Source organism: Helicoverpa zea, chromosome 2, assembly GCF_022581195.2.
Source record: "Helicoverpa zea isolate HzStark_Cry1AcR chromosome 2, ilHelZeax1.1, whole genome shotgun sequence".
NCBI classification, from domain to species: Eukaryota; Metazoa; Arthropoda; class Insecta; order Lepidoptera; family Noctuidae; genus Helicoverpa; species Helicoverpa zea.
This window is the reverse complement of record NC_061453.1, coordinates 5,378,305-5,401,343: the sequence shown is the minus strand read 5'-3', so window position 1 is coordinate 5,401,343 and position 23,039 is coordinate 5,378,305. Positions and strand designations below refer to the sequence as shown.

The following is a 23,039-nucleotide window of genomic DNA, read 5'->3' as shown; positions in this document are numbered from 1 at the left end:
CTGCCAGTCGTGAACCGTTGCGCGGGCGTGGTGCGTGATCTACGCTCAATTCATTTCGAAATACGAACTCGGGTGCGCGCGCGCGTTCCGTCTTTGTTTACAAACAACTTGGCTTGTTATTGTCAGTTTTTAAAAGAAGAACTCGTGATTTTTGACATTTTAAAAAGGTAGGTTGTTTATCTTTTTTGTTTTTTTTTTTATGCTGCGTTTTATTAAAAAAAAGTCTGTGTTTAATGTGTTCTGATTAAGTGTATGGTGTCACGCTCACCTTGTTTGGACATTTTAAAGTAAGCCGGTATTAAATGATTTTATACGATGTGCACATAAACTCAAGTGCGTTGTTATAACTAGATGTTATGTTAATGTATTCGTGTGTACTTACCTATAACTTAGGGATTTTTAATCTCAGGTTTATGCAAATGCCAGACTGGTCGTATATATTATGATATTATAGTACCTATAGATATTATCACAATACATTGTTTACTTGATAGTTACGGTAACTATCGACATTAAGCATTATCCAATCATTCATAGCGCTAATTATAAGTACAGGGTTATTGGTAAAACACTAACAACCTTGCAAGACTGTATTAATAACATCATAAACTACAACTTTTGTTCTATGACTTTTAATAATTCTCAGATTTTAGTTCATCAAAATTTTCACACAAAAATTAAAATATTTCAATTGTACGCTCTAAAATTTACGAAGTCTATGCGAAGTATAGGTACCTAACGATTGTTATAAGTATATTTCGTGTCAGATAATATTTTATTCATGCGGCTTTTACCTACGTATAACATAAAATCAAATAAGTGCAACAAAATCTGATTCTTCTTTCTTTCGTTATTTAAGAATTCGTATTGTTTATTGTACAAAAAAATACCTCTACAGACCCCTGACAAGATTTAGGTGTATCTAAACAAATCACCCTGTACTGTATACAGTTTAGTGGATAACAACTACACAGAACAAGAAATGAAACTAAGTCTAAATACTTATAAACATTATACAAATCCAATAAACTCTTGTGTGTTTTGTGCAAAATTGTTTTAATTTTAATATTTATACACCACAGTAATAACAATAAATAAATAATCGTAAAGTAAAATATAAGTAAGTATTATGTGTAATAATTTTTCCTCAAGAAAACACGCAAATAAAAAGGAGCCTTCCTCGGAGGTATCCACATGATTATTTACAGTGTTGTGTGTGTAATTACCTACAGTAGTTCCTGAGATTAGCATCTCCCACATAGATACAGGTAGTTAGTTAAACAAATTCTATTGGGAAAAAAATGTTTTCGAATCGAAATAGTAGTTCCTGAGATTAGCGCGTTCAAACAACACTATGCTTTATTACAAGTACTACTAGTATTTATTAGTACCTAGGTATAGATGAAATTTCTATTCTCATCATAGTTAAACTTCTCGAATTGACGTCTGGAAACACCTCACTGGGGAACTTCCCGACATTTTGATACATCAGTCCACTATCTATTGTTGAGGTTAACCTCTAAGGTCCAAGAAGTCCAGCCGACTGGCGATATAAATGACCATTTTTTTTTAAACAACTGATTGACACTTTAAAAAAGTGATCTAGACATAGTTGTTTTAAGAAAAAACTTATGTCTATGATGTCGGAAAACTTGGGCCAACACAAAACTTGAAATAATCTTATTTTATTCAAAAACACATGACGATTGTTCATGAATTTCTTACAAATTATAATGTAGGCATTGGTACGGTCAATGCCCACGACATATTGGAAACAAGTGCAAACAGTTCACTGACTTGAAATGAAAGGGATTCCCGTGTTCAAAGGGGACACTTGACCTGACACTACCCTAACTTATTTAGTTTCATATAGTCGATACAGAAATCTATGAAACAAGGATTATGTGTCTATATTATGAAGTCGGTGTTGCTGTAAGACCAGTTATAGGATATTAATTGACAAATAAAGCTTTCTAACAAGGTTTATGCTCATTCTCATCAGGCATTAAAGTCCGTTTTTGGTCAAATCAACAGTTTTCTTTGAAAATTAAAGTGAAGATTCATAGTAACCATTTGTTTAAGAAATCAGACGTTTATGTTGTCAGTGAAAATAAGCCTTAATGTTAGCATCTTGTACTCTGATTAGTTTATAGTTTACAGCCTTTAGGTATATGTATAAACAGGAAAACAGTTAACAAGTCACACTTTCCTGTAAAATTCCTTCAATAACTTTTATGAGTAAATCCGTATAGAATTAAGTATTAACTGCGATTACGACAGAGATAGAGAGATCGACTTTCGCACTACAAAATACAATTATAGGTACACATACCTACATGTATACTGGGGTTATCCACGCCGTATAAAAAATTGACATTGATCTCCTAAAATACTTAGTTTTTATCAAATATTTGTCACTTCTGCATATTAAGAATAAATAATACTTAGCTTACTTATCAAGTTAGGTATGATTCGGAGAACAAGCATATTTTGTTCGCACAAGAGAACAGAAATCACCATTCATGCAATTTCCTTTTGTCGACTGATAAATAATATAGGTTACGCATTGTTCGTCAATAGGAAATTCATCATAATAGGTATTCAGTAGGTGTACCTATGTGTTGAGTGTTAAGCAAACAACATTATCGTTTATGTAGGCTTATTACATTAAACGAAAGCTTTGTGTATTTACGTTATACGTAGGTATATGATAAAAGTAACAAGTATACGCAGTAAATTATTTCATTTAAGTACCTGCTATAATTAGATACACTTTTAATTGGAATCATTGCAGTGGCTGATATTTTATTGCTTTAATAATCCTAACGTTATTCTGTTTACTTGTCTTCTGTCTGTCTGCCTTGGCCTTTCCCACTTTCACACCAAAAGTATAGAAGCGATTTGAATGAAATGGTGGGAATACAGAATCTTAAGCCTCGGTAAGAACGTAGGCTACTTTTTACTCGATTGCGAGAAGTGGATTTCTCAACAAGTAGGTGAATCTGCGGGGAACAGTTAGTACTAAATATTTATTACTCTTGTGTTAGTCTCTAGAATGCTAGTTTTATTTGTTCAGATTGTAACTGTTGTTACTTCGAGAGCTTTAAAATTATATTTAGTTCAGTCTCGTGGTTGAGCTGAACTAGTTTCAAGAATAGATCCAAATAACGACGCATGAAATGCACTCACATACCGCGATCGTATATAGTAGGTACCAGTAGGTACCAGTAGGTATCTGTACTAATATATCCTAATATTATAAAGCTGAAGAGTTAGTTTGTTTGCTTGAACGCGCTTATCTCAGGAACTACAGGTCATCATCATCTTCCGAGCCTTTTCCCAACCATGTTGGGGTCGGCTTCCAGTCTAACCGGATGTAGCTGTGAACCAGTGTTTTACAAGGAGCGTTAGACTGGTGTCAGATTTACTAGCTTCTGACTACCAGTAAGGACTGCCAAGGATGTTCGATGACAGCCGGGACCTACAGTTTAACGTGCCATCCGAAACACAGCCATTTAGTTTTCATGTGAAATATATGTATATGTACACGAGAAAATACAAACCTAAACAAATACATAAGGAAGCGACATAAAGTCTACTGTGAGTTATTATTATTATTAAACCGGAAGAATAAAGTAATTGGTTCTATAAGTAGGTACGTCGATCTTTTAGCCTTGGCTTACGAAGTTTAAATTAGGCTGACGAACTATATATTTCTTGACTGCATTATTTTGTTACTAATTTTCGCCCGTGACTTTGTTCGCGTTGACTTGGGATAGGTACATGGATTCACGTTAGAATTTTGAGATAATAAGATACCTATGTGTCATTAATCAAGCTATTTCCATAAGGAATGTCATCGAAATTGCAAAGCAAGCAAGCAAAATGCAAGAAGAAAAAGTAAAAGAGGCAAAATAATTCACAAAAACATTAGTAGGTATCAAAATGGATCAAGGGCAACCTTGCCTAGAAATACCTACAGGCTTATTATTAATACTAGGTAGGTTTCATTAAGAAATCTTTGTACCTAATCGTTATGTTAATATAATAACAATAGTGACACCTTCATAAATTTTACCGAGGACAAAAATAATCAGTGTAAGTAGCTAGAAAATAAACTAGGACGCGACATAATAATACAATCAGCTCAGAAATTAACACCATTCATGATCAATTAAACTGTTTTATTAATCGTTTACTTTAAAAGATATTTAATATTTTTGGAACTCAAAACAGTTGTCGCTAAACTTGGGCCTTAATAAGTGACGATATAAAAATCAATATTAGCCGAGTATAAAAAGAGGCCATCATTGTTTAAAATACTCGTTAAAAACGTCAACTTTGTTAAGTTTCGAGCCTTTTCCGATACTCCTTGCGACGCTTTTTAAAGGCTTACTGGGGATCGCGAGATGGTTGTTGTGGTTAATTTGTTTGATCAGCTTGGAGGAAGAACAACTGTTTTGTGGTTTACCAATACCACTGTGAATACACCAACGAATCATTTTACTCAGTCAAGTAACTTGGAAATAAAAAGAACATAAACATTTGTTGATCTACCCCGTCCTCCCAAACCTGATTAGTACAGGAAAGACAAGCTTTAAAACCCACCTCTAAATTATAAGTTCATTGACCAAACCCTTTTGTAGAGGAAACCGTGAATAAAAGGACATGCAAGAAGATATGAAAACATTTATGATTGGCGCACTTGTATTCTCGATATTTAAATTAACTCGGTTCCGACACATCTCGGAACATAACTTAATAAACAGGATTCGATTACGATTTGTAGCCGAGTAACACAAGCTGGATATTACTCGATACGACACAAGAGCAGTGGCTCTTAGTATTATCGATACGTTTCTAAATAACCGCGCGTTGGGTATCAATTGTTTTGCTGTGGTCGATCGTACCTACTAAGGTACAGTCGCATTCGGAATGCGGTTTTGTGGTCCTTGATTATTTAGTTCCGTCTTCTGTTTTTTTTTTCGAAATTCCTTGTAAAAATACAGAATAAAGTGAGATAGATATAATAAAATGGTAAGAAAATTCAAAAAATGGTTGTAATTTGTGTTTACCGGTCTTTTTCTCCGCCTTTGTTCCAAGTTCTGGTCAGTGCATTAAAATCTAAAAATATTCATCGCCCACGCTGATGCGTGAGTGACTCAAAGCAACTAGGGGTCATTATTCATTTATCAGGTTAATATGTTGGCACCGCGTATCACACGTTACCTCACCTTGAACGAGTTATCTTTGAGAGCTCATAACCTGGGATGAAGCTGACAGTATTTATTTAAAGTGGAACTCTTTTTACGAAAATAGCTACTAAATTGGTTCTAAATAATTCAAAGAGACAATAAGGAAAAAGAAAATCGATAAATTTAATAAAAATGAACTTAATGTACCTAAATATGGGCGTATGTTAGATTTTTTTGCTAAAAATGAACTACCTATTACAAGTATAGTATTAGCATATTTTTTTTTGTCAACATCACTTCTATAAAATAAAAAATATCTACGAACTGCTGAAATTCTTAATTCTAATTTATCATTTAACGTAATATGTTGCCACATTTGACTGTAAATTCTATATAAAAAAGAATCCCTTGAACATATTACAAAACTCCGACTCCGAACCGATGTCATTTACTACTCGGAGGTACCTAACCTCCGAGTAGTAAATGACATCGGTCGTTAGTGGACGAGTTTTGGAACAAGTTTGTTAACCAAACTCGTAGTTTTCAACGCTAACTATTGCGGCAGTTATTTAATTTTGTTTCAACTGTGAAGTGTTTCTTTAAGTTTTATTTATTATGGTTGAAGTGCATTTTTACTCATTCAAAGTTTAAGGAAACTCATTTAGGTACCAGATTTCTTAAACTTTAGGCAAATAACTTTTAAATTTAAGTTTTCGAACAATTAATTGTCTCAATTTTTTCCACTAATAAAACGTATTTAAATAATTCTCAAGGATTATTCAAGCGTCTCAGGTGTTAATTCACAGTAGCGTTCCAAAAACCGTATTTGGGAAACTAGAAAAAAAAACACATAACTTAAACAACAAAAAAGTTAAAAGTTGTAAATACACCAAGCAGGTATGTACAACTTTTTTAATGTACGGACTAACGGACGGAGACACGTGTAAATAAGTTCATTCAACTGGTATATAGAAGCCACCTGCTATATAATAAATTCAGTATGTTTTTAAATACACTTTCTTTTATGGTATAGACAAACAGCAAAAATAGTTTTGTATGCGATCTGCGCACGAGTAATGCAGGTATTGCTATATAGAACTGTTGGTGACTAATCATTAAAAAAAATATTATTTTCACGTAGGTACTTTATTAAGCTAAATAAAAATCTATGGTTTAGTTCATTCTTAACTTATTTTAGATATAAAAGTAAGTTCTCAACTGAAACATTTCTCATTACAAAAGCGAATTCTAATTAATTATCTTACATAAATATTTATATTCTATTTACATAATTCTAAATTAATATGCAAGGGTAGATAACTCTGCATATTTTAAGTATGAGAATAGATTTTTTTGCCACACTTTCTTTCCAAGGATGGATGATGTGAATACATTTTCTCAGGCTCCAAACAATTTGTTATTTTGAAATACTGCATTTACATATTTTTTTAAATAATAATCTGCACATTATTTAATCATTGACATTAGATTACTTTCTATGTAAATAAACAAGGTATATTCAAAACACTATACAGTGAAAGTATGTCATCGATATAAATAATCTTTATTTTGTTTTGCCATCTAATTAACCAACATCTAAAATGCATACGTAATGTGAAGTGGTCTGAAATAGTTAATTACGTACATTAATAATAGAATTCAATTATAAACACATTTTAAGGTAACTAGTTGTAATTATGTATGGAAATATAATTTCAAATCTTCAATTTGTAGAGAAATCATCGTGGGGTTGGTACCCTATTCCTTGGAATAAGGGTTCTCACCCTTTAAAACCACCACAACGGCTAAGATTAGCACTTTCAAAGGAACTTATTATAGTCCCAAGTCAAACTCATCAGTGTTAGGTACATTTTGCCCTTTAAGTTATTATATTTTCCTATTTGATAGAATTTCTGTGATTTGATTGACTACAATGATCCTCAACAATAAGTGGCTAGAGGTCATTTTTGCACTTTTCCCACGCTCATTACATTAAGTATTTTTTTCCTCCATTTATCTAGTGCATTTTCTTAGTGACCATCTTTTGTATTAACTTCTGAAACTCCAAACTACTCGCTATATGCTACCAAGTTCATCTTATTGCAAACTAGTAATTTTCAGAACCGGCATAAAAAATATCGAATTAATAGTCTATGTTACTCGGGAAGAGTTTAGATTTTCAAAAGTGAAACAATTTTAAATCAGTTCCTTAGATACTTTCGGAGCCTTGCCTTTAGGATACAATCAAACATGATTGTACATGAAAATGATTCTTCTTTATGATAGCATATGATATAGATAAAGTAAATTCACAAATTCACAAAAGGTATAAAAAATTACATAACAAATGCCGATACGTAATATTCTTATGGTATTATTCATCAAATTAATGCAGCAATAATAATTAGATTTTTTCAAATCGATTTTCCTAGTCACAGTAGAGAATAAGAGTAGGTATAGATATTAAATCTTCATTATAAACAGGATATGGATACCCATAAACTTAATTTTTTTTTTGTCTTTTTCCATGCACCGTTGGGTGCAAGTTCAATACACTTTTGGTTTATCGCAGTTTTACATGATAAAGTAATAAGTATTAGTGCAGGCGTCTTTTTAACTTTATCTATAAACAAAAGTGAAGAAGACTTGCCAAATGTAGGTTAATACGAGTACCTAGTTGTAAAACTAAATGATAAAAGGATATATTTCGAAAATAGTAGCAGTAGATACTAAATACACATACCTACTTAGTTGAAAAGACGTTGTAAATTGTAGCAACATTTACAACAATAATATCGCTCTTAGTACTAAATAAACTCTTTGAAATATAAATATTTACCTATTAGAAATACTAAGATAATGTGATCCCACTGAAAAATAGATCACGGCCTACAAAATGATGCAATTTAGATGTCAAGCTGCTGAATGAATTCATAATTAAATACTGTTCTTCTGTTTCTTAACTGGAATTTTTTGCCTTTTTTTCAATCAGTTGTGAGAAACGAATTAGATCGAAATTGACTCTTAGTTGTACTTCTTTCAATTGTCAAGAAATTAGTTTACTTAAAAATATATGAATTAAATATAATTGGGTTATTCTTATCACGCAAGAGAATGCTATCACGCAAACTGGCATTGAAAAAGCTGATATCTTTCAAGACGAACCCACTTCTTGTAACAGTGCCACTAATCACCTGTAGTTTGGGTTTCAGTACCTACAGTAACAGTGTTGAGTTTACCTAGTAGTCGAGTGCTATTTATTATTTTCTATAAATTGAATTAGTTCAGTGTGATTTTCCTAATACAACTACTTATGTGTATTCTACAGTCGTGATTGATAAGTTATGAATGACTGCACTTTTAGCATCAAATAAAATAGTATCTTAACATCAACACGTTGTGTCAGGTCCCAAATTAAATCAAACCGCAAGTGCGCAGGAGTTTATTTACATTCTAATTTTATCGTATGTATCTACTTTTTATAAAGAATTCCTATCAAATTGGCGCCTTTTGTGTCATGTTCGGACATATAAAAAATCTTGATGACCTTGTACGAATTCTAATTCATGCAAGGACAAATGACTAACGCATGAAAATGACGCTAACGCATTGGCGACAAAAGTACCAAATAATGAATGTTTAATACTTTTTCCTACACTTTGGGCAGTTGGGCTATGCAGTAGCCTAAAACTGTGTAGGTAATAGGTATATGAAAGTAGCATAGAATTTCCATAAAATTCAAATCTGCGAAGCGTTTATTGTATCTTTAACTGTCAGTATTTAGCGCAAAGATAAGATAGCTAGGTGTACATAAAACATCTGTGGTGTGATGTAATTATTTGATAAACTATGTTTGTAGTATTATCGCCAACTTTGTTGATGTTTTGGATGTGAACTCGCTCTATTTACTTGAAATAGACGCGATAAGGATCACCGCGGGTGTAGCTATCCTTACTTACCATCATGAAATATTACACTTTAAGACTAAAATGGTTTATGAGAAAACTTTTCAAAGTACTACGGAGGAAGACAAGAACGAAAATCAACGAGGAGAAAAAGGTATTTCAGTGTTTTTGACAATCATCAAATTTTCCGTTCACTGCCTGCCTATATTTAGCATTTTCGTACGTTGTGTTTTGCATCTCAATTGTATACTTAAGGCTAAAAATACAGAAGTTTTTTACTTCAGTTTTTTTTTGGTTTGGCCAGGTGCTATTAATGTTCATATTGCACGGAGATAAAATTATGCGGCGAGTTAAGTTTTTTGCAACTTATTGTAGTAGTAGGCCATAAGCGCAGTACGGAAGGCATTGTTTAACTACTTTGCTTCAAGTGACTGCTTGTAAATTATGTTCAGGTTTTGGTAAATATTTAAATATCAACTAAGAACTTATTCAAAAACTGTGTGTAGACATGAGGGGCGTGAAACATACTTATTACCCTATTGTTATTATCTCACAGTAAAGTTCCAATAACATAGAAAATTGGAAGAGAGCATACACTTATGTTAGAAATGTAATGAAATAGTTGGCTTAAATCAATCTTCTCTGTAAAACGGCCCAGCGTTTCGGCATGATTAGGTAACAACAAAATGCAATATTGTATAGGTAGGATTAGACGTAAGGGATTTCTATAGTTACGAAGGCAGAAGTAGGAATTTGATTACTACTTAGGAGTATATAAAAATATCTGAGGTCAACGGCCTTTGGCGGCAGTCTAGCGAAAAATTTTGCAGCATAAGCAATGGTTGCGATCCTCGAAGTAATTTGAATGTGCTGATGCGTAAAACCTAATACTGAACAATCAACTCTTATGAATAAATCAATACATAGTGGCCCACTTTTGCCATTTCTCCGACAACTGCAGAAATCGAGTATTACCTGAGTCAAAAATAAAGTCATCAATCAGCAAATAAATGCTCCAATTTTCCTTTTATTGAAGCTAAAGTGTTTCAAATAACAACTGAGGATATTCATTAATAAGTAACACTTATAAATTCCGCACTTCTTTATAAAATATGAAGGCTCATGCAAAACCTAAAAAGAGAAGAAATAGAGAAGATGATAGAAGTCTATATACTCAATAACCATAATCATATCTTTTCAGGTTGAAGGGCCAAGCAGTATGTCAGTGATTCTGGATGCCATCGACCTTGAGAGGGAGTACTCCCCGAGCCGCTGGTCCCCAAGATTCCCCACAGCCCTCGAAGTACTACAGCACCATGTGAAGAGTGTCACCACAGGTATACGCATTTTCAAACTTTTTGTGGCATAGAAGTGCGAATCATTGAGCTGAAAACATTTTAAGGTATCAACAAGAATCGAGTAGTCGAAAAAAGTCCTGTTTCTTATCACAATTTCATTCGATCCGAAATCTCAGTGGAATAAATATTGTTTGGCAAATAATCAAAATTATTTACCAAACTGCACTGTCCATTTTCCCACTGTTTTCGAGATTGATAAATTCTAGTCTGTTGTCAAATGTACCCTGTTCCTCCTATTGTCCAAATGTTCTTATGACGCCAGAATCTGTTTATCTGATCTTCGATATTTTTGCTCTGAAATTACAAGAATTGGTTTGGAAATTGTCCAAGATAAAGGAAAGGAAAAAGATCGTTAGCAACACATTAAGGTAAAACCGTCTTCTTTGTGCATTTTTTTTCTTTTTTCTTCTACTATAAAGCTCAAATCATTTACACGAAGCTTTGGTAAGCTATTAGCTCTTTTTAATAGTGACTATGCGTTTTTTGTGCGAAAGTATTACCTATAGTTATTAGCTGTGAGTTTTCTGCTCAAATAGAGCCATTTCTTTCACCCGAATGGGGTTTAGATAATTTTTACGATTTCTAGAATATTTTCACAATAGTCTTCATGAATCAACAGTATCTATTTATTTTCTTTAGGTTAATGTCATTCTGCATTCTATAATTATAAGTCCCGAATTTCTGTATAGCTATTATAGAAACCCGTCATTTTACTTTTTCCAGCCAGTGACGAAGCGACGAATAACATTCCACACAAGTTAGAGATCGAGTATGGATCAACGCCTGGACAAAAACTGGACATACTTGGAACTGATTTACCAGATGGTACGTACCTAACTATCCCTTTGAAAAGAAATAATAAGATTTCCAAGAAGCTTTCGTAACCCACCTGGTTTTAAGAAGGCTGAATTGTTTAACCCCGTGTATGGGACAGCATCCTAAACGGTTATCCCCAGCTGTTAATCCACTGACGTTCCCAATATTCTATCTATCTTTTGATTTCCTTTCTAAAGATAGAATTTCGACAGTAGCCCCGTACAAGTAACTAATAATTTCCTTCTATTTCTAGTAAGCAATGCAATGCAATATTCACCGTTAGCAGACGACGTTACAATTCACTGTCAGAGGCCGTGAGGAGTAGAAAATCCACGCAATAATAGGATATATGTAAATATAAATAAGTTATAAATCCTGTAATACCTATTGTTCATCATCTCCCGAGCCTTTTTCTACTATGTTGCGGTAATACCTATCGTTATCAGGTACTTATCATTAACAGTGACTTTGAAAGAGCAAATATTCTTATAACTAATCATGCGCGTGTATTACAGTATTATTACGCGAGTATTGTGTATTTACTTGATTTTCTTACTCAATACTGTAATAGAACCTTATGCAAATTCAACGAGGTTGATTGGTATTCGCTTATAACTCGCACATGATTTGGCTTACGAGCCATCCATCCTCCGAGCCTTTTTTCCAACTATGTTGGGGTCTGCTTCCAGTCTAACCGCATGTAGCTGAGAACCAGCGCTTTACAAGAAGCGACTGCCTATCTGACCTCCTCAACCCAGCTACCCGGACAACCCAATACCCCTTGGTTAAACTGGTGTCAGACTTACTGGCTTCTGACTACCCGTGACGACTGGCAAGGATGTTCAATGACAGCCGGGACCTACAGTTTAGCGTGCCATCCGAAACACAGTCATTGGTGGCATTTGTACATTTACACTTCTGCCAGTAATTTTTCACACAAATGTTTTCCGATAATAAAGGAAAATAAAATTAATTAACCACGTACCTACGTAAACATAAATAAACTGATAAATGTTGACTCAAGGTAGCGTCAGGGTCTAACTATATTTTTATGAGTAGGCACCCAAAAGGTCACTTAATACGTTTGAGTGTACCTACTTGTAACTTTTGAAAATTCCAATTTGATTAAAAACTACCTGTCCATTATCCTTATAACATTTTATTTAGAAAAAGGAATGCTTTATTATACAAAAATAAGGTTTCTAAGGTAGGTATCTAAATCGTATTTTTGCTATCAATCTTTTCCAAACCATAATGCGATTGATTGCATTCCTAATTAAGATTGAAAGAAATCTTTAGTGTTTATTTTCTTACATAAAATAATACCTACTTAATCCTCCAACATTGCGCTAGTTAAATTATTGATAAGTATTGAATGAATAAATAAATAATATTAAAGAATGTAAAAAATTACGTTATTCAAATCCGCGATTAACATTTAAACGAATTCAGTCGATTTGGTATCGAAATTAAAAATAACCAAACAAGTTTGGTCACACTTGCCTTTCGTATGACGTGTTTATTCTTAAACCTGTTGGTGTGTTTACATCAATGTGGCGAATTCATAACTGTTGCTCCTGTTTTTTGATGCAACAAAATACAAACACAAAAAAATGCAATTAATAAACTACCTAGGTATAATTATCTATAGGTACTAATATAGTAAAGAGGAATTTTTTTCTTTTTTTTTTGTAAGTACCCAAAAGGCTTTGAAACTACTAAACCCAACAGTGAAAAATACTTTCACTGTTGGGAAGCTACATTATCCCCGAGTAGAGCTGCCATCCGTCCGGGTTTCCCCGGATTTGTTCTCGTTTGGAGCCCGTCCGGGGTTTTGAAGAAGTGTCCGGCGAAAACCCGGACCATTGCGTGAAATTAAAAAAATAATATGAAAATGAGGTCTTGTTTTTTTACATATTATTTTCGGTCTCGTCCGGGGAAAAAATGCGTTTTACGCCAAATGTCCGGGTTTTTTGAATCAATGCCCGGGTTTGGCGAAATTCGAGATGGCAGCCCTATCCCCGAGTAACATAAGCTATAATTTTTATCCGGGTACGGACAGTAGAAATCGCAGAAAAACAGGAATTAATAAAGGTAAATTAAGTTATCTTACCATGTACAATCACTCTGATTATACGAAAGGCAGGTACAGGTACGTGTTAATGCAGAGGAATCTTTCGCCTTCGGATTTCATTCTACATGATCAATAGGTACGCTGGTACATAAAAGGCCTACGACGGAACACGACGGTTTTTAGTCAGTAAGAATCACACTACTTCACCGCTGCTAACCCACAGCGAGAGGGGTCATTTGATGATTTTTGACGTCGTTGAAAAAAAAGGTATAAGTAGTCTACGACTTGATTAAGTTATAACTATTACCGGTATATACTGAAAGATAGTCACTTGTAGTATTTAATACCTATTGGGTAGGTTATTCGATAACTTCTTGTCTGTAAACAACTCCAAGTCTACAAAAAGTGAATGTTTGTAAATCGCCCTTGTACCTCACACCGTAAATATCCAATAAAACAAGAAGTAGGTATGTAAGTATATGCAGCCATATCCTACAGTACGAATACTGTTTTAATTAACTCAATAAACATTCATTGGCATTAAATGTTTAACGTGCAAATTATATCGTCCACTTATGATGATTTCATTATAGATCATTTTGGGGACTGACAAGGCTTTTAATTAAGTAAGTACCACCAGGCATTGTTATGGTGCTTACGAAATTATTATTCGTACTTTTTTAAGTCATATTTTCGGTGTTGTTCTGGTGGATACAAAATTATAACGTGGATATGTCCGTCCTTTTTTTAAGTCCTATCTAACAATGCTCTCAATAATTCCGCTAAGATTTACAAACTTGTACTTTCGCACTTTTCTTCAATTTCGTGGCCGTTTTCCCATGGTTACACCCTTTCGTGAGAACAACTTTCTGCCCGTACCCGGATAAAATATATCTTACATACGTTATAATCAACGGCAAGGATATTGAGCCCTGACCTTCACCTGCGCAGAAGCGATTTATTGGTTAATTGCCTTATGTGTACAGTGCGCAAAGCGATCCCCACTCTTCCGCCGAGAGCTCATTATTCGTACCGATAACTATACTCGGGGATAGTGTATGCAGCTTCCCGATTTTTTCAAATTCAGTAGTTTCGGAGCCTTTAGGATACAAAGAAAGAAACAAAAAATGATTCCTCGTTGTTATATTAATATAGACGTACGTGTATTTACAGTACCTTTAAGAGTGTTAGTGATTTTCTATGACAGCCGGTAAGAGTGATTAATCCACGTAGCTTTGAAATCTGATAATTTTGTACCTTTAATTTATTCCTCGTGAGTAATTATTCATATCTTCATCAAAAGATACGATCAAATCTAATTAATATTGAATAATAACCTTGCATTATGCCGATGTTATAATACAAGCATTGGTTTTTGTACAAGTATCCAAGAATTTACATCTTCAATTCAAATTATTCTGAGTTTTTCCCATACTTATGTAATCAATACCTACAGCAAGTTGAAGTAATCATTATTTAATTAAATATTTTACAATAGTGGTTGCACTATATGCACATATACTCCTCTTATGTACTCTCTTATGTGCTCTCTTATGAACTCCTCTTATATACTCTGTCATGTACTCCACTTACGTTCTCTCTTATGTACTCTCCTATGTACTAATCTTATGTATTCCATTAGATATGTAGTCCTCTTATGAAATCTCTTATGTACTCCTCTTATGAACTCTATTATGCACTCCTCTTATTTACTCCTCCTATATACTCCTCTTATGTACTCCTCTTATGAACTCCCTTATCAACTCGTTTTAACACTAGAAACAGACATAATTAACCGCATCCAACTACTGGTAACATAAAGTGCACGGTTCATTTGTGGGCCTATTAACTTCAATAAACATACACTGTTTAAATTCAATATCGACATCGCCAGATTTTTGCTCGTGTCATCCAAAACTAAAACAAATTAAGCATTTAGTGCTTACTAAGATCTACAATTGCTTTTAAAGTGTGTACAAAATGTCAATATCGTGTGCCTGTTAGTTTCATTGACAAGGAAGTAAAAAAAAAAAGGATCTTAAACAAAAGAAATTCTTAGGCTCGATCCTTTCTCAAATATTAAAGATAGGTACAATAAATTGTACCCTTGTACTGCTTGTATGTCGCTTATTATAAAACACTAGAAAATCGAGTCTGTCTCGCGTATCGCTCCGGCACAACAAGATAAGCGGTGCCAGCAAAAACGTAAATACACACAATTTAGTGGTCCACATTACCTTGTAAGGTTTATAGTAGTGAGGGTTTGTGGCACGTTATAAAACGCGCTATAGGTGCAACATATGGAGCAGGTCCAAATTACGAGCAAGACCATAAAAATAAACAATAAGAAAACTGAACGTCAGCGGTATGTCGCCTCGCTACTGGGATTACTTCGGATGTATCTTATTCATCCAAAATAAATTGAGAGAACGCGTATATCTTACGTGTGGATGTAAATAAGATGAAAAAGTATGTTTTTATGACGTTTCTTGCCTTACTCACAACCTTCTTTTTTATTGTTATTCATATCGTTACAGCCCACGACTTTGCCTGCGGTATCCTCAGAATTGCGTTTCCATATCTATGTAAAATAGCAGAAGTATTTATAGTGCGTTAATTCACCCAAACAAATTATTTACCGGTTTTGTTTACTTGTTTATTTAAAAAAACAATCATGTGACTTCTACATTTATCGTGTAATATAATAATATTCTGAGCTTGTCATTTGACATTCTGCAGGTTTTATTAGTCCAGATGAACTTTGCCAAACGGTATGCCTAGTTCCGTTAAGATGACATCTAGAGGTTGAAGAAACCCAGAATAAATAAATATTTCACTAAGAGATTGATAATATAGTATTACCTATATCTGTTTCCTGGACGTCAACAATTCATAGTAATAAATTATTCAACGTGTTATATTTGATTTTTGCTGACAGTCAAATTAATTTTGAATGAGTGAAATGATGTGTGATTGGGAATGCAATTAGAATTTGAAGTGATGTCATCGACAATCCCATTATGGCAAATAGCCTATTAACGGCTCTGAAATGCGGTCAAATATTTACAAATATATGCAATTATGCGACTAATTGCTAGTATCAATTATGGTTAAACTTTCATTGAAATTAGTAATGACCGTACCCATAGGTGCATTTTAAATCAGAACATTTTTTTTTTCTTAACTTGTATTAGTCAGATTAATACTCTACAACCCTCTGACAGCAGAAAAAGTCATACATACTGCGCCGATCCTAAATAAATAGGTTTAAGGGCAGTGGGATGAAGATTGATGAATGCTAATCAGTTTTGGCGCACCAAAAAGCTTCGTTTTCGGTTTAACATATAAACCCATTAATCATGTTTATTTGGTCCACAGATGCACCTATCCTGGTGTACATTCACGGCGGATACTGGCAGGAGTTGTCCCGGGAGATATCGAGGTACCCTGCGGCGCCTCTGCACAAGTCCCGGGTGAAAACCATTGTTGTGGGCTATGACCTGTGCCCATCCGCGACACTAGCAGACATCGTGAACCAAATAAGAAGCGCAGCAAGATTCGTATTCGAATACGCCGAAAAAATGGGATCCAAGTAAGATAACCCTTCACCTTGATAAATAATTGTAATTTAATGACCCGAAAACGGAGATAAGCGCGGACACAAATAACGGTTCATTTAACAAATAAATTATTACATAGTAAAAATGTTTTATTCAGTGTCTTGATTGAAGATAAAGTATGATGGACTCCCTGAGCTTGGATCTGAAGTATTTTATTTCTTTTATTCCTCTTTTCGGTAACAATTTTCTTAGTTATTCTGTACATAGAATCTATAAATCGAGACCATAATTCATAGTTTCTATTTATTTCATGTTGATAGCACAATGATAAATAGCCTACTGGATATTCTTTAATATTCATTATTTTTCGTAATTTCCAGGGGAGTGTACTTTGCGGGTCACTCAGCGGGCGCTCATCTTGTGGCTAAACTGCTGTCCAGTGCAGACTTCTTCGAGAATACCCCAGGCTCCTCCCGCCTTCAAGGAGCATTTCTCGTCTCAGGAGTGTACGACTTGAGGGAACTCGTCCACACGTCTGTCAATGACGCCGTACAGCTGCCAAATGAATGGGCAGTACCCCTGTCGCCACAATTTGATGACTACACACACCTGCAAGGAAGGAGAATACGGTTATACATTTTGGCGGGCCAGCACGACAGCCCCACATTCAAGAAACAGTCCAGAGAGTTCTACGAGCTCCTACACAACACGTGCTTGATGCAGAACATGTATTTAGAAATTAAAGACGGCATGGACCACTTTGACATCGTCGAATGTTTTGCGAACGACGACAACTACATGAAGAATCTTTTGATACATGATATTCGTAAACATTTGATGTAAATATTTTCCTAAGATACCTAGTTATGGGTGAGACTTACTATATTGTGTTCGATCGAAATGCATTTTATTGTGATTTTAATTACCAAATGCAATTTTTTTGCGGTAACGCGGTATGCTGTATTTCGCAATGCATGAAATTCGAGGAGTTGCGGATTAATTTGAATAAGTAAAGTAGTATATTTTGCTAGACGCGCATAGCTTAAGTTGTAAGAGCAGCATAAAATAAGTCTCAGAAATCCAATAAGTACATTATTACTATGTACTAATTCTAATTAATTGAAATTCTCGAAATGAGCTTTGACATAACCATATTATCTATTATAAATTAAATATGTTTTAATGTTTAATGACAACAATGTGTACACACAATTTGAATGGATATAAATACTTGATTAGGCAGCCTGATATAATATTAATTCATATGACGACCTACGAATAAGCATAATATGGTTGTATGTTTAGTTCTAGTTTACAAATAAAGACCTATCATATTATTACGTTCGAAGGCGTTTTATTCGCCTCAAACATATTACGAGTGAAAATTCTCGTCGTAAGCACTTAACGTATATTATATTTGATAACTAGTCGTTTAAAATAATACATATTTGTGAGAAAATAAGCATTTGTCTCGAAACTTTAATTGTAATGTGCGATTATATTAATCTAAATAATTAGTCGTTAAGAGTACTTGCACTGTAATCCAACTTGTTACTGAGTAGTTTTAAGAATTTGATAGCTAATTAATGAAGATTAAATGCATTTTATTTACACTTGAAAGGTCGTATTTCTGAAAACATACCTTAATATAATTCTAATGTACTTTCTAAAGGACGTTCACGAAGCTGGCGCTTAAATTAAAAATGAAATTCGTAGGTGCGTCGCAATTTCGCGCGTAATGTGCGCGTCGTGTGAACCCAACCTTTGAACCAGGGTATCTTCTGAATTAGGCAATAATCAAAAACATCATACACAGACGCACGTCTTTCAAACATCGTTATACGTTATGTAATGTCAATATTGACTCCCAAATCCCATATCTAATTGAATTTACTCTTTTATTCAGAGATTGCGTTCTACGGATCGCAGATATTTTATCTTCGCACAGACTCATCCTGTATTAACATATTTTTATTATGGGTAGGTATCTCTCAGTGTTGTACCTAAATTAGGTACCTTTTTGAGAGTTCTTTTGTTTTAGTTACAGTTGTTTTTAAAACAATGTAAAACTAAGTACAAGTAATTATAATTAATTTAACGTCAAGATCTGAATTGGCTTTAATTTACAGCCTGAATTTAGTTCTTCGAAGTCTGCTTTTGACTTCATAAATGGGTAAGATACCTATTAATTTAATAAGTTTACCCACCGAGTGATAAAGCAATTTATGTACCTAGGTCACCGTATAAATAAAGCTTTCCCGTAAATGTAAATATTAGATAGATATGCTTACAATGTGACATCAATGTGCAATACGGAATGCTCAATCATCTGCTAATTTGACAGCCACTAAGTGCAAGCCTAGCTCGCACTATCGCTATCCCTGATTATACAATCATTTAGTTTGGGAAACTAGCAGTATGTACACCTACCAACCAAATATTCACTAAAATTCAGTAATTTCATTTAAAATCTTGACAATCATGTGATTGTTATATTATCATCACTAAAGATTACCCTCTTTGAACTGAACTCACTTCCAAGTACGTATGACTTGTCCTTTAAATAGATTTGGTACCCTTAAACTTACCTAATGCTGGTTAATGTTAAAAAAACTCTTAGCGCCTGCTACAGTTTTGTGTCAGTAGGCCCTCAGAAATCATGTCACATCTCGCCTCTTATAGCACCCATAGATCCTTTACCAATCCCAAAATTAGCCAAGCATACCTTAAATTACTTCGACAGATGTAACACAGCTCATCCCAATTACATTAAAAAAATGTTTGACATTTAAAATGTCAGGCGGCTACAAAGTTCGTTCCCACTTCGTTAAGTGCGCTCGATGTCCCTTACATCTTATTTACGTCTCGTCGGAAATTACTTCGGTCCTAATTCAAGGCAAAACGACCGCTCCTTGACGTCCAAATTAATTCCTCCACGACCGTTTGTTCCTTTTGAACTTAAAGTTTAATTTGAACGCACCGAATTTTGGGTAGTTTTGACTTGGTGTTTTTTTCTGTTTGACACATGTGGCCACTTAGAAGAGTTAAGTCGGATATTGTTTTGTGAGGAGAGGTAACGTACTTTCAAAAGCACGTAGGAAGTCACTAAAGATAGGTACAACATAATATAGTTATATTACATGTATATTACAGTTATCAGTCCTTGATTCCGATATCGCAAGATTCACCGGTTCACTTTTACCGAGCGGCGAGGGACTGTAACTCCACTGTAAATGCTGTGTCCGTTTCTAACTTTCACGCAAAAACAGAAGATCGTTATGCTTTATCAATGCATCACAGTAGAATTCTTAGTCATAAAGAACAGGCTTCCTTATTAAATGTTTATCGAGAAGTTCTGTCAAACTTTTCTGCTCCGGAACCGGTAGCCAAACAAAATTTCAAGTGACAAAAGTTAGAAGGTCATTAGAAATAAGTTACAATATAAATAGAAACTCACAAATGTACAGTGTCTTTTCTATTTTCGTCCTTAACAATCTCAGATTGATACAAATTCGTTTACTTTTGTTTCTGCAGCTCCAAGATTTCTTGGGATCCTTAACTAACTGAACATATTAAAAATAAAAATGCCATGCTGATGCCATGGCTGAGTGAAAAAAATTACTTTGTCCACCTAACATATTTCAATTCTCATTCTTACTATTAAGTTCATCATCTGTCTAGCCTTTCCCAACTATGTTGCGGTCGGCTTCCAGTCTAACCGGATTCATTCAGCTGAGTACCAGCGCGTTACAAGGAGCGACTGCCTATCTGACCTTCTCAACCCAGTATCCCGGACAACCCGATACCCCTTGGTTAGACTGGCGTCAGACCCACAGGGCTTCTGATGACCCGTAACGATTGCCAAGTATGTTAAATGACACAAAGTACACACTCAAAATACAAAGTTGCGGTACATAAAAAATATACGCTCAAACTTAATCAGCTCGTAAGAAACAAATTACGACATATTCCTCCCTCGTATCCAAAATCCAAATATATTAAAAGCTTTTTATTAATAGGTGACCTCTCATCTATACCCAATAACTAAGAAACACAAAGGAAAGCCTACGTGCGAATAGGACCTTCTTTGTTGATCGTGTGCGCAAAAACTTCGGAATTCTCGCCATGGCCGAGATCCCACAAAGACCACTTCGCCCCTTACTTTGTTTACAATATTATGAAAACATTTTGCGGTTAGCAAATACAAAAAATATTGCCGCTAAGAGGAATTCATCTAATCTCCACAGTGTTAGGTCCTTTTTATCGTAATATGTAAAGGGTGAAAGTGACTCATTAAATGCAACCCACGCGAATAGTGACAAAGGTACAATATTACCAAGATAGTAATAAGACACCGATTCAAAGCTTTTATTTTATCCGTACGAGTATTCCTCTTGAATGAGACTCCCAACTGAGACGAATGAAAGGATTATACCTCAGTTTTATTTATCAGAAGAAGACTAGATGTTCCCCGTGGTTTTACCTGCGTCTAAGGGGAAATACTTTTCACACCAAGATAAAAAAGTAGCTTAAATTACTCCCTTTTACATCACTTGCGCTGCTTTCTTCACGTGCGATATGAAAGAGATGGATCGACTTGGAAGAAAGAGCAAACAAATGTTCAAATCAAAACAAAACACACGCCAATGACGTCACGCACGAAATGAAAGGGATGGACTGATACTGTAAGAAAGAGTAAACAAATGTTTAAATTGAAACAAAAGACATGTCAATGACGTCATGCACGAAATGAAAGGGATAGACTGATCCTGTAAGAAAGAGTAAACCAATGTTCAAATCAAAACAAAACACACGCCAATGACGTCACGCACGAAATAAAAGGGATAGACTGATACTGCAAGAAAGAGTAAACATAATGTTCAAATTGAAACAAAAGACATGCCAATGACGTCATGCACGAAATGACAGGGATAGCCTGATACTGTACGAAAGAGTTAACAAATGTTTAAATGGAAACAAAAGACACGTCAATGACGTCACGCAAGTCGCGGCGCAGGAGGTGAATCTTCTCATACGCGCGAAAGGTACTTTTGATTTTATTATTGTGCGATTTTTTTGCATTAAATAAAAACCGTGAAAAAAGATTATATGCATAAAATGCTTACGGAAAGCATGTAACGCATGTAATTTATATTTATTTTGCATAGCAGAGAGATTAGAACACTAAAAGAAAAGCTTACTCAATTGCTTTTTATTCCACCTAGATTAGCCTTAATCTTGAAAATGAAATTCTACGATTCATTAGCTGTGTAAAGCAATTAGTTGGAAAGCCAGCTTTTACGAACCTTAAAGGTTATGAATCTCAAAAAAATAATTGTTTGTACCGGTATTTATTTACCTAAGCAGGTCGGCCATCAAAGAGAAATGAGACCGCATGACAACATACTTCCATTTTCATTTTGTGTCTAGCAAACCTTTTAACGCGGGAGGGTATTTAATAAGACAAATATTTACAAAATTATTTCATCTGTGTACAGAGCTTTAAAATAAATTGCTTATTTTGGGACGAATCTCTTGGAAAATTGTTATCTCTATCAAAATACTCGGTTTTAAATGATTTTAGCAGACGCGGTGGCAGAGAGAGTGTAATAATATATATACTTTCCGTATTTTTAGACAGTTGGCTAATAATCATAAAATTCTACCTACTAAATAACTTAATCACAATAGCTAAAAATTTTGATCGTAAAAGTAAAGTTCTAATTCTTTCGGATTTGTTTTAGGTACTTTAGTCAAATTATTTATTTCATTTAGGCCTTTACAAGCACTTATGAAGGTTAACATTTATAAATAGGTTTGATTCTAGTTGTACCTACTACCCAATTTTGATTAACTACTGAGCGGATTTGCTACAACTTGAGAGAAAAATCAGAATAACATATAAAATATCCATGTGCGGGAAGTAGTTTCCTAAAGACAATCTACGAATATGCGTCATATTTGAAATCACATACTTTCCTCAGCAGGCCAATACTTTCGTTAAATAATTAAGTAAAAACAGGAGAAAAGTAAAGAATATAATTATGTAATTTAACTTTTGTAACTTAAAAAAAAGTACGTGGTTGACGTAACTTAACTGAATAACAGTCCAACAAGTAACCAAGAACCGG

At 34.3% G+C, this 23,039-nt stretch overlaps 1 protein-coding gene across 2 annotated transcripts; it reads left to right on the top strand.

Moving 5' to 3' along the window:
• LOC124642936 (kynurenine formamidase) lies at positions 1 to 18,528 on the top strand. 2 transcript variants are annotated; one of them, XM_047181734.1, is made up of 5 exons: positions 1 to 167; positions 10,302 to 10,437; positions 11,182 to 11,283; positions 16,727 to 16,940; positions 17,289 to 18,528. In XM_047181734.1, the coding sequence occupies exons 2-5, from the start codon at positions 10,320 to 10,322 to the stop codon at positions 17,749 to 17,751; spliced, it is 897 nt and encodes a 298-aa protein (XP_047037690.1). In that variant the 5' UTR covers positions 1 to 167; positions 10,302 to 10,319; the 3' UTR covers positions 17,752 to 18,528. The 2 variants fall into 2 exon arrangements, with proteins under 2 accessions (XP_047037690.1, XP_047037681.1); XM_047181725.1 differs by lacking the exon at positions 1 to 167 and adding an exon at positions 9,065 to 9,254.
• The last annotated feature ends 4,511 nt before the right edge of the window (positions 18,529 to 23,039 follow it).

Excerpts from the sequence above, each read along its gene's own strand:
- LOC124642936 (XM_047181725.1), top strand. The coding sequence starts at position 9,159 with ATGAAATATTACACTTTAAGACTAAAATGGTTTATGAGAAAACTTTTC. Across the intron at positions 10,438-11,181 it reads TGTGAAGAGTGTCACCACAG|CCAGTGACGAAGCGACGAAT; the intron begins GTATACGCATTT and ends TACTTTTTCCAG. Across the intron at positions 11,284-16,726 it reads TGGAACTGATTTACCAGATG|ATGCACCTATCCTGGTGTAC; the intron begins GTACGTACCTAA and ends TTTGGTCCACAG.